Genomic DNA, 12,286 nt, shown 5'->3' on the forward strand with positions numbered 1-12,286 from the left:
GAGGCCGCTCAGCTCACTTTGGCAATTAGGAGCACATTAAACACCACACGCATTATCCAGCAGTATATGCTGCACCAGAACCTGGCAAAGCGATACTGGGCGAGGAGGCGACGTCAGCGCGGTCACGTGAGTGATCAGGACATGGACATAGATCTCTCTGAAAGCATGGGCCCTGCCAATGCATGCATCATGGTGCTAATGGGGCAGGTTCATGCTGTGGAACGCCGATTCTGGGCTCGGGAAACAAGCACAGACTGGTAGGACCGCATAGTGTTGCAGGTCTGGGACGATTCCCAGTGGCTGCGAAACTTTCGCATGCGTAAGGGCACTTTCATGGAACTTTGTGACTTGCTTTCCCCTGCCCTGAGGCGCATGAATACCAAGATGAGAGCAGCCCTCACAGTTGAGAAGCGAGTGGCGATAGCCCTGTGGAAGCTTGCAACGCCAGACAGCTACCGGTCAGTTGGGAATCAATTTGGAGTGGGCAAATCTACTGTGGGGGCTGCTGTGATGCAAGTAGCCCACGCAATCAAAGATCTGCTGATATCAAGGGTAGTGACCCTGGGAAATGTGCAGGTCATAGTGGATGGCTTTGCTGCAATGGGATTCCCTAACTGTGGTGGGGCCATAGACGGAACCCATATCCCTATCTCGGCACTGGAGCACCAAGCCGCTGAGTACATAAACCGCAAGGGGTACTTTTCAATAGTGCTGCAAGCTCTGGTGGTCACAAGGGACGTTTCACCAACATCAACGTGGGATGGCTGGGAAAGGTACATGACGCTCGCATCTTCAGGAACTCTGGTCTGTTTCAAAAGCTGCAGGAAAGGACTTTATTCCCAGACCAGAAAATAACTGTTGGGGATGTTGAAATGCCTATATGTATCCTTGGGGACCCAGCCTACCCCTTAATGCCATGGCTCATGAAGCCATACACAGGCAGCCTGGACAGTAGTCAGGAGCTGTTCAACTACAGGCTGAGCAAGTGCAGAATGGTGGTAGAATGTGCATTTGGATGTTTAAAGGCGCGCTGGCGCAGTTTACTGACTCGCTTAGACCTCAGCGAAACCAATATTCCCACTGTTATTACTGCTTGCTGTGTGCTCCACAATATCTGTGAGAGTAAAGGGGAGATGTTTATGGCGGGGTGGGAGGTTGAGGCAAATCGTCTGGCTGCTGGTTACGCGCAGCCAGACACCAGGGTGGTTAGAAGAGCACAGGAGGGCGCGGTACGCATCAGAGAAGCTTTGAAAATCAGTTTCATGACTGGCCAGGCTACGGTGTGAAAGTTCTGTTTGTTTCTCCTTGATGAAACCCCCCTCCCCTTGGTTCACTCTACTTCCCTGTAAGCTAACCACCCTCTCCTCCTCCCTTCGATCACCGCTTGCAGAGGCAATAAAGTCATTGTTGCTTCACATTCATGCATTCTTTATTCATTCATCACACAAATAGGGGGATGACTACCAAGGTAGCCCAGGAGGGGTGGTGGAGGAGGGAAGGAAAATGCCACACAGCACTTTAAAAGTTTACAACTTTAAAATTTATTGAATGCCAGCCTTCTTCTTTTTGGACAATCCTCTGTGACGGAGTGGCTGGTTGGCCGGTGGCCCCCGCACCGCGTTCTTGGGCGCCTGGGTGTGGAGGCTATGGAACTTGGGGAGGAGGGCGGTTGGTTACACAGGGGCTGTAGTGGCAGTCTGTGCTCCAGCTGCCTTTGCTGCAGCTCAACCATACACTGGAGCATACTGGTTTGGTCCTCCTGCAGCCTCAGCATTGAATCCTGCCTCCTCTCATCACGCTGCCGCCACATTTGAGCTTCAGCCCTCTCTTCAGCCTGCCACCTCTCCTCCCGGTCATTTTGTGCTTTCCTGCACTCTGACATTATTTGCCTCCACGCATTCGTCTGTGCTCTGTCAGTGCGGGAGGACAGCATGAGCTCGGAGAACATTTCATCTCAAGTGCATTTTTTTTTCTTTCTAATCTTCACTAGCCTCTGGGAAGGAGAAAATCCTGTGATCATTGAAACACATGCAGCTGGTGGAGAAAAAAAAAGGGACAGTGGTATTTAAAAAGACAGATTTTATAAAACAGTGGCTACACTCTTTCAGGGTAAACCTTGCTGTTAACATTACATACATAGCACATGTACTTTCGTTACAAGGTCACATTTTGCCTCCCCCCACCACGTGGCTACCCCCTCAACCCACCCCCATCCCCGTGGCTAACAGCGGGGAACATTTCTGTTTAGCCACAGGCAAACAGCCCAGCAGGAACGGGCTCCTCTGAGTGTCCCCTGAAGAAAAGCACTCTATTTCAACCAGGTGACCATGAATTTTATCTCACTCTCCTGAGGATAACACAGAGAGATAAAGAACGGATGTTGTTTGAACGCCAGCAAACATACACTGCAATGCTTTGTTGTACAATGATTCCCGAGTACGTGTCACTGGCCTGGAGTGGTAAAGTGTCCTACCATGAAGGACGCAATAAGGCTGCCCTCCCCAGAAAGCTTTTGCAAAGGCTTTGGGAGTACATCCAGGAGAGCCGCGAATGCCAGGGCAAAGTAATCCTTTCACATGCTTGCTTTTAAACCATGTATAGTATTTTAAAAGGTACACTCACCGGAGGTCCCTTCTCCGCCTGCCGGGTCCAGGAAGCAGCCTTGGGTGGGTTCAGGGGGTACTGGCTCCAGGTCCAGGGTGAGAAACAGTTCCTGGCTGTCGGGAAAACCGGTTTCTCCGCTTGCTTGCTGTGAGCTATCTACAACCTCCTCCTCCTCCTCCTCCTCATCTTCTTCATCCCCAAAACCTGCTTCCGTGTTGCCTCCATCTCCATTGAAGGAGTCAAACAACACAGCTGGGGTAGTGGTGGCTGAACCCCCTAAAATGGCATGCAGCTCATCATAGAAGCGGCATGTTTGGGGCTCTGACCTGGAGCGGCCGTTCGCCTCTCTGGTTTTCTGGTAGGCTTGCCTCAGCTCCTTAAGTTTCACGCGGCACTGCTTCGGGTCCCTGTTATGGCCTCTGTCCTTCATGCCCTGGGAGATTTTGACAAAGGTTTTGGCATTTCGAAAACTGGAACGGAGTTCTGATAGCACGGATTCCTCTCCCCAAACAGCGATCAGATCCCGTACCTCCCGTTCGGTCCATGCTGGAGCTCTTTTGCGATTCTGGGACTCCATCATGGTCACCTGTGCTGATGAGCTCTGCATGGTCACCTCTGCTGATGAGCTCTGCATGGTCACCTGCAGCTTGCCACGCTGGCCAAACAGGAAATGAGATTCAAAAGTTCGCGGTTCTTTTCCTGTCTACCTGGCCAGTGCATCTGAGTTGAGAGTGCTGTCCAGAGCGGTCACAATGGAGCACTCTGGGATAGCTCCCGGAGGCCAATACCGTCGAATTGTGTCCACAGTACCCCAAATTCAAGCCGGCAAGGCCGATTTAAGTGCTAATCCACTTGTCAGGGGTGGAGTAAGGAAATCGATTTTAAGAGCCCTTTAAGTTGAAATAAAGGGCTTCATCGTGTGGACGGGTGCAGGTTTACATCGATTTAACGCTGCTAAATTCGACCTAAAGTCCTAGTGTAGACCAGGGCTAAGACAGTGAACTCACACAAGGTATTAGATCTTAAGAAATAAAGAATCAAAAAATTAAATGAAAATTAAATGAAAACTAAACCTTTTATCCTAAAACTAATTTCTGAGTAGGGAAACACCTGTCTATATTGATGCTTAGGATCTTATAAGATTACCAGTTAAGATGTTAAAATAAAAGTTAATTATTATGTGCTAGTTAAGCCATGTGTTTCTCATTTAAGATGTGTGATTGCCCAAAACCGCGCAATCTGAGCAATCGTTGAACTTAATACATTTTAAACTTTAAATAATAAATTTAGAAAATGCCAATTCAGTTCAAAATTATGATTCCAAATTACAGCCCTCTAGATAGTTGATACATATACAGGGATAGTTGTGTTGTACTGGGTACAGCATGGGGCTCAGAGTCAGGAGAATGCCACTTGTTTTATGCCCTTGGGTTTGCGACCTTGTTCTGAGATACTGTGCCTCAATTTCGTCCATCCATACAATTGGGCTAACAATGCTGCTAACTCTCCTTGGGGTGGTTGGGGTTGAGTGATAGTGAGCCTTCTCTACCACCTCACTACATGGAAATAATTTTGCTCTCAGCTATGGGCATGGCAAAGATATGGAATTGCTGGTTAGCACTGCTAACAGGGTATTCTTGGGTGGGCAGGTGAAGGAAATGGGGCGTGGCTTTGCCTCCTTACTTACTGGAAAGTTGCACTGAGAGCAGAACTGGCTACCATGCTTGATTAGGTAAAGCAAAGACTACTCATTCCCTAGCTTCTCTAGCTTTCTAAAAGTGTTATGTCATTTAAAGGCATAATGCCTTCAGGCGCCATAGCTCTCCTTCTGCTTCCTCAAACACCACAGAGCAGATCAGGCTCTTAAAGACATAGCTGAGCTTTATATGTTGCATTGAGCTCTACTGTTTTGGTCAAGCCACTTATCTTTTCCCAGTACTATCCATCTGTCCTTGTGTTTCAGTAGGTTTCCCACTCTCTTTTGGAGGAGTAGGATATGGTCTAAAAAGACTTGATAAACTCCCTCACGTGAAGCTATTACAAAAAATAAATAGCCTCACCTTGAGTATTTTGTTCAGATTGGATCAGCCCATTTCAAATAGGATATAGTAGAAAGAGAAAATACCCAGAGATGGGCAATAAAAGTGATCAGAGGCACAGACATACTTCCATATGAGGAGAGATTAAAAAGATGAACATTTAGTATAAAGAGGAATCAATAAGAAAAGATACAATAGAGACATATAACATAACGAGTGCTAGAGAGAAAGTGAATTAGCACTCATAATTCAAAACCAGAGGGAATCCTTATGAAATTAGAGACAACAAATTTAAATCCAATTGTGATGTTGCACTCCATATGTTTTATGGAAATATGTTTATAAGTGTGAATATGATATAACTGGAATATGCTTCATGCAAAAGTTCTCTTGTAAGGTATCTACTGAGTGTGTTCATCCTATTTGTATGAATAGACCATTCTTGTATCTGAAGCTAGAAATATGAAATATTACTCTGAAGTCCTATTGTAATTATGCAAAGTATGTGCCATTAATCATGGTTTAGAATCTTGATGGCTCCCATTAACCAGGACAATTGGCTGTAAATGGCTCTGTTTACTTGTAAGCCTTCCTGTGTTCATGTGTGTCAGGCCGGAAAGAATGGAGGCTTGGGGTATCACAGGACATGTAACCATATCACCTAGTACTGGAATCCATCTTAAATCTGGTTCTTTTCCATTTAGAAGAGGGGTGGGGATCCAGAGAGACAAAAGATTCCCGTCTTGTGCCAAAGCCATAAAAGGGGGTGGAACAGAACAAAGGGGGTTGCCAGTCATGAGAAATCCCCTAGTTACCACCTGATCTGGAACTAACAAGAACTGTACCAGGGGAAAGGATTGGACCTAGACTAGGAAGGAGTCTAGACTGTGAAAGAAGCTTATTGGAACATCTCTGAGGGTGAGATTTTCCTGTAATCAGTTTCTTAATGTATTAGGCTTAGACTTGCATGTTTTGTTTTATTTTGCTTGGTAACTTACTTTGTTCTGTCTGTTATTACTTGAAACCACTTAAATCCTACTTTTTATACTTAATAAAATCACTTTTGTTTAATAATTCACCCAGAGTGAGTGATTAATACCTGGGGGAGCAACAGCTGTGCATCTCTCTCTATCAGTGTTATAGAGGGCAGACAATTTATGAGTTTACCCTGTATAAGCTTTATACAGAGTAAAATGGATTTATTTGGGGTTTGGACCATTGGGAGTTGGGTGTCTGGGTGCTGGAGAAGGTGACTTACTGAGCAGTTTTTGGTTAAAGTCTGCAGCTTTGGGGGCGTGGACCAGACCTGGATCTGTGTTGCAGCAGACTAGCATGCTGGCTCAACAAGACAGGTTCTGGAGCCCCAAGCCATCAGAGAAAATGAGCTCAGAGGCAGTCTCAGCACATCAGGTGACAGTCCCAAGGGGGGTCTCTCTGACCGAACCCATCACACCAATAAAAGGAAAAACTTCTCTACAATATGTAATTAACCTGTGGAACTCCTTGATACAAAATACTATTGAGACCAAGAGCTTAGTAGCATTCAAAACAAGATTAGCCATTTATATGAACTATGTGAATATTATTCACATTTGCATTAGTTAAAACCAAGCATGAGATATCAGCACTCATATTTCAAGTCATAAGTAACTGTCTGGGGCTGGGAAGACATCACCCACAGGCAGAGAACAGCATAATTATCTCTTATTGAGGTTTTATACCTTCCTTTAAACCAGAGTGTTATCCACTGTTGGGAGCTAGGGTATGGGAAAAGATGGAAAATAAAACCTTTCCCAGTAATATGAAGTAATATTTTTGTTTTCTACTTGTTTTTGAATGGAAAATTGTGAGGCTGAAGTTCTGATGAGCAGGCTTGTCTGGTGATGTACCATTGCCTCAGAATTTGCACAGCCACACAAAAAATCCTCTCAGTAAACAACCAGCAAAGACTAAAGGAACACACTCTGAGCCACATCCTCTGTCAGTGTAAATTGAAATAGGTTAGGGACTACCCCAGTTACGCTAGCTGAGGATCTAGGCCTTTGTTTTCTGTTCCTTTCAATTTTATTGCCCTAGTGGTTTTAGTCTGAAATCACACTGTAGGCTAATATAGTGCCTCCACTGTTGAACAAATATCTTGGTTTAACCAATTATTATTAACCACAGTTCAAGGAAAGCAGTAACGTTATCATTCTTGACATGAGTTTAGTTACTTGTTCAAAAATTAAGTTTATTTTAATGTTCTTATTTTGTGGAGAAAAATATTTTTGTTTTGAAAATTAAGTCTGTCAGAGACAGGTGTGCTGAATGGAAATAGTTTATTTTAATTAACTATAAATGTAGTGTTACAGGAGGAAAATATATGAATAGTGTATACAGGACACACGTTGGGTGCAAATGTCTTCTGTTTTGTTTTTTAAACACTTATTGTAAGAAAAATCTCATGGACGTGCTTGAGAGTTGAGAACCACTGAAATATTATTTTTTCCAATGTGAGCTACTGTTAACAAGACCCTATATTCTGCTTTTTCCAGAAATGCCCTGTTTTTTCATATGCTGTCTTGGTATCCCAGGAACTTCTTTCTGAGACACCTAGGATATCCTGGGTTTTTCATTTAATCAGTCAACATGTTCAGATTTTTCTCTTTATAATAAAATGTTTGTTCAGGACATATTGCCCTACTAAATTGAATTTGCTCTGTGTTTACCAGGAGCAAACAATCCAGTGGAATGAGTGTTCTGTGTGATGAACAGTATCTGGGGTGAAAAGAAAAAAGTCTGATGAGTTTATATACTATCAGAACTGTTCATTTGCTCAAAGTAAAAGTTAAGACACCTGTTCATTGTTTCATGATAGATTCATTCAGAACATTAATACTTTGTGGGGAAAAACACCCTCCAAAAAATGCATATGTGGCTGCTGAGTCGGAAGCTGGCAGTAGTGACACCAATATACTTTTTTTTAAAGTATAATATTGTCTTTTGAGTGAATAGTTTGCACTCTCAAAAATATTGATAGAATAGTCGTTGATTTTTCAGCTTCAAAATATGAGCCTCTTCGCTATCATGAAAATGTACAGATGGTCTTTTTTACAATACGTATCCTTTATTTCATTATCCATAAAGCTCTGTGTCAGTCCTTATGGTTTATCATTAAAACCATAGAAAAGGACATTTTCAAATGCATATTTCTGACTGATTTTGTGCTCCTATGTGGTCTGAGCTAAAGCCCACTGAAGTCAATAAAAAGACTCCCATTGATCTCAATTAGCTTTAGATGAGGCCAACGGTAACAAGTCCCTATAGAATACTTAACACATGGATCATTGACTAAATGGCTCCTGTGGAAGCATCATTTTCAGCTATATTTGATCTGTCAAGTCAGAATTCCTTAGTTGTGTGCATAGTCCAGCCATATACTAAAATCAGTATAGGAAGTTTTCAGAGTAGCAACCGTGTTAGTCTGTATTCGCAAAAAGAAAAGGAGTACTTGTGGCACCTTAGAGACTAACCCGTTTATTTGAGCATAAGCTTTCGTGAGCTACATTATGCATCCGATGAAGTGGACTGTAGCTCATGAAAGCTCATGCTCAAATAAATTGGTTAGTCTCTAAGGTGCCACAAGTACTCCTTTTCTTTTTATAGAAAGTTTGTTGAACAAAATTTACCACTGCCTTTCAGAATGAAACAACACCCTCTTTCAGTTATTGTTTCCAAAATACCCCAAACCACTGACTAGCTTATATGAACTGGAATGTTCAGTTTAAAAATATAAAAGCTGGTTTTGAGTTATACAAAGACAAAGCAAGAGCAGAAACCACGAACTTCACAATCCTCACTGCTAGCATTTAAAAATGTATTGAGATTTTGATGTTTAAAAAAATTCTGTGAATTTTCAAGCCTGAAGGGTAGACCTTCAGCTTAGTAAAGCACTTTCTTTTGTCTTATCAGGGGTCCCAGAATTGATGAACCACAGCCAATAGATGAGGGAAGGGCACTGGTATGAAAATTATTGCTAATTTTAATGTCAGCTGAGAGTCCACAAAAGGAACAAGAAGGAAATGCTGGTAGGTACCCACCTTCTTCTTAGTAAAGTAATCAAGGTTTAAATAGGTTAAATAGGTTGACAAATAAATACTATTACCATATTTGGTTGCAATAATGGGTTCCAAATGCTCCAGGAATATTGCAGGTCTGAGAGGACTTGTTGTTCCTATTTGTGCCCTGAAAGAAGGTACTGAGTCTAGTAGGTTTGCAATTTAAAAGGAGTAATAAAAAACATATACTCATATCTAGAGTGCTGATTTCTACTGGATGAATTAATGAGTGTACACCACTTTGAGGATATTGGGCCAGTTTCTGATACCAGTAATAGTGATGTAAAGCCAGTGTAACGGAGAGCAAAATCTGGCCAATGAATGCTGTGTAATAGCTAATCAATGTATTAATTGCCTTGAAATTCTCTGAGGGAAGGTTGGACAAAAATACTTATTATTATAGAGATTACTTGGTAGCAAATGCTATAGTAAAATTTTCATAACAGTTTTGACAAACTGTTTGCAAACACTTATAACTTCCTGAAAACATCACCACTGACTCCTGGGATTCCCCCTTTGTCACAGTGTCAGAGATTGTGGTGGGTCAGGGACACAAGAGAGAGGGAGGGAAAAAAGCTCCTGGTACCCTCCCCAGCCCTGAGGTTCTACAATTAAAGTTTTAAATAGTTAAAATAAAAAAAAGTGAATGCATTTTTTTTCAAGTTTGGGTGCCTACAGTTAGGTACCTATATAGGATCCTAAATAAAGCCATGATCTGGCAAAGCACTTAAGAACATGCTATATTAAAAACAATTCCCAAACCTTGAGGCAGTATAGCCTGGTAGATAGAGCACTAAAATGGGACTTAGGAGAGTTTTATTCCCTATTTTGCCACTAGTCTGCTGTCAATAGGGCTGTAGGTGTATAAGGCACCTTGAGTCAATTTCAGATTTAAACTGGTGTAAATGAGAACAGAATTTTGCTAATTTTCATTCATTGGTTGCATGCATTTAAACTTTTGATGTCCCTCTGGATGTCTTCATATAGGCAAGAAACATTCAAATATCGAAAAAGTAATGTAAAGGACAAATGAACCAGGCTTACCAGTGGTACAGGAGCCAGGGGTATTGCCTTCTGCTTCTAATAAAGTAAAAGAAAAAGGGGAAAAAAAGTTGATCAGAATAAGAACTCAATGAGTACAAATGGAAAATAAAGAAAACCACATGACCACTACTCTGTGATTCCGTGTGATCATGCCAAGACATTACAAAATGGTCATTATTGTCGGAGATGTTTTCTAATGTGGTATTAGTTATATATTTTACTTGTGCTAAGCCTGGTTGCAACCATTTCTTTACTTTAGCCCGCTTGGTGAATCTAAGAGTGAGTCATTTTCTCCTTACTCACAGGAAAGCGATTGAACAATAAATAGAAAGTGATAAGTGTTACCATTGGTATGAAAGTCTGTGGGTCTACTGTAATATTTTATGATACACAATGAGTAAATAAATAATAATGTATGGTTATCATTATGGATTACGTAGTAATAATGTAGTAATGTAGTAATAATACATTGTAGTTTCATAAGAGCTAAGAATAGCAATGTGCTTGTGTGACACGCTGTATCTCAAAACAGCACCCTGGAATCCCCATACTCACTCCTGTCATATAATTATGATATATTTCATACAAAATATGCCATGTAAGATATCATGTGAAAGGTCATGATCTGCTGAAACCCATTGTTCTATCCAAATATGTATATCATTATTGTGTATGAAGTTATGAGATTTTGCTGTATGGTTGTTACCGAAATATGTTGTAAGTTTGAGAGTCTCTGCTGCTAGGTGGAGTAGGGTGTTAAGCGACCATTAATCAGCAGGGGAGTTGTAAACAAGGGGTTTAGAATATGGTAAGAGGGCTGCACAAGCATCACACAATGAGGGATTGCTCAACTCTGTGACTCAGCAAAGCCCACCGGGACATGTCTGGGCTAGTGTTTTCCAGGCACGTGGACTGAGGATATAATATCGGGACAGTGGTATCATGCTTTGACCTTTCTCCGCCCCCACCTACTCTGGAACAACAAGAACACTGGGAAGAGAAAAACTTGAACTGAGGAGACTGGTCTTAGGCTTAAAGGAGAAGCCTGTGTATTAAGGACTATAACCGACCTGCAACATCCAATGGGGTGAGAAAACTGCTTGATTCAAATACTGCCTAGTCTAATATGGTTTAAGATTTAGACTGCGTGATTACCTTTTATTTTCTTGGGTAACCATCTCTGACCTTTTGTGCCTCCCACTTCTAATAACTTAAAATCTATCTTTTTATAGTTAATAAATCTGTTTTATATTTTACTTAAAACAGTGTGTTTTGGTTGAAGTGCTTGGGAAATCTTAGCTCAGGTCACAAAGGCTAGTGTGTATCCTCTCCACATCGAGGGAGGGGCAGACTGGGTAATGAACTTACACTGATCAGGCTTCTGACCAGGGCAAGATGGTACAGCTCTTGGGGTACAAGGGTGTGGAGTTGGGTGGAACTGACTAGTGTCTTTCTCTGTGTGATTCATGAGTGGCTCATTCAATCTAGCTGGGTGTGGGTCTCCACATGCTGTTGTACGGAATGATAATAGCACCCGGAGGGGTTTGTTGCTTGTCATTAGCAAAGCATTGAGAGAGAGAGCCCAGGCTGCAGAGTTAAGAGGGCACAGTGGTACCCCAGTTCCAGGCTGTACCCTGGGGATCCAGTTACAGCTTGGAATGGCTATTCTTGCAATTAAGGGTGTGTTAGTTATTGGGCTGTGTGAACACCAGATGTATTGGTTCATAGTAAGTTTTGGACAATCTTATATTGTACGAGTTGCCTGGTTTCATGACCTCCAATTTAACTTTAGGGTTTATGGGAATCTGCATACTCAAAGCTAAAGTTCATTTGACAAGATTGTATTTGTTAGAAAACTGATGACTCATTCAGATTTTCCTTCCCTCCCTCTGGTCACTTGTCTTCTGGTGGAGCAGATTCAATTGCTCCTATCAGCCTTTCCTCTTTAGGGTCTTCAGGCAGTGGTTAGCAGGCTTACTCTTGGCTCTTGGATATCTGATTGGTCTGTCTCACCCATTCTATTTATTCAGTGAGCCAGCAAAGTAGGCCTGCTGAGTCCAAATCTTCATTATCAAGCATCTTCTGAAGAATTGGTGTTCTGCTTGACTTTACCCCTTTCTGCAACAGTGTAAGTGGAAAGGGCTTGTGCTTCCTCTGCTATTAATACTACTTGGTTGGTCTTAAAACCCTTGGCTGGCTCTTGAACTCATGCCCCAGAATGCACTGGGATTTAAGGAAATCCCCACTCTCTCACAAGTTTGGAATTTAGTTTCTTAACATTCATGTGCTTGTATTTCTGCTGTGTCTCAGTCATCAACTCCACCACAACTAATTGTGAAGTCACAAATAGAAGACTGTGACTTCAGATGGAGAATAACCAGCAGATCCAAATGAACTTTATCAATGCAAATGACCCCTGTAATAAAAAGAAAAAAAAATAGATAATGCCTGAAAAGAAAAAAAAGAAAAAGAATTGGTTCTAAACAAATTTGTTCCCCCTCC

General features: G+C 42.1%; 1 protein-coding gene across 1 annotated transcript; it reads right to left on the bottom strand.

The window, feature by feature from the left end:
* Window positions 1–1,580: 1,580 nt before the first annotated feature.
* LOC144930164 (uncharacterized) lies at window positions 1,581–3,239 on the bottom strand. The gene is made up of 2 exons (XM_078851311.1): window positions 2,623–3,239; window positions 1,581–2,034 (listed from the first exon to the last, which is right to left on the bottom strand). Exons 1-2 carry the CDS (start codon window positions 3,236–3,238, stop codon window positions 1,955–1,957), a joined length of 696 nt encoding a protein of 231 aa, XP_078707437.1. The 5' UTR covers window position 3,239; the 3' UTR covers window positions 1,581–1,954.
* Between the last annotated feature and the right edge of the window lie 9,047 nt (window positions 3,240–12,286).

This window comes from Lepidochelys kempii, chromosome 2, assembly GCF_965140285.1.
Source record: "Lepidochelys kempii isolate rLepKem1 chromosome 2, rLepKem1.hap1, whole genome shotgun sequence".
Lineage (NCBI taxonomy): Eukaryota > Metazoa > Chordata > Testudines > Cheloniidae > Lepidochelys > Lepidochelys kempii.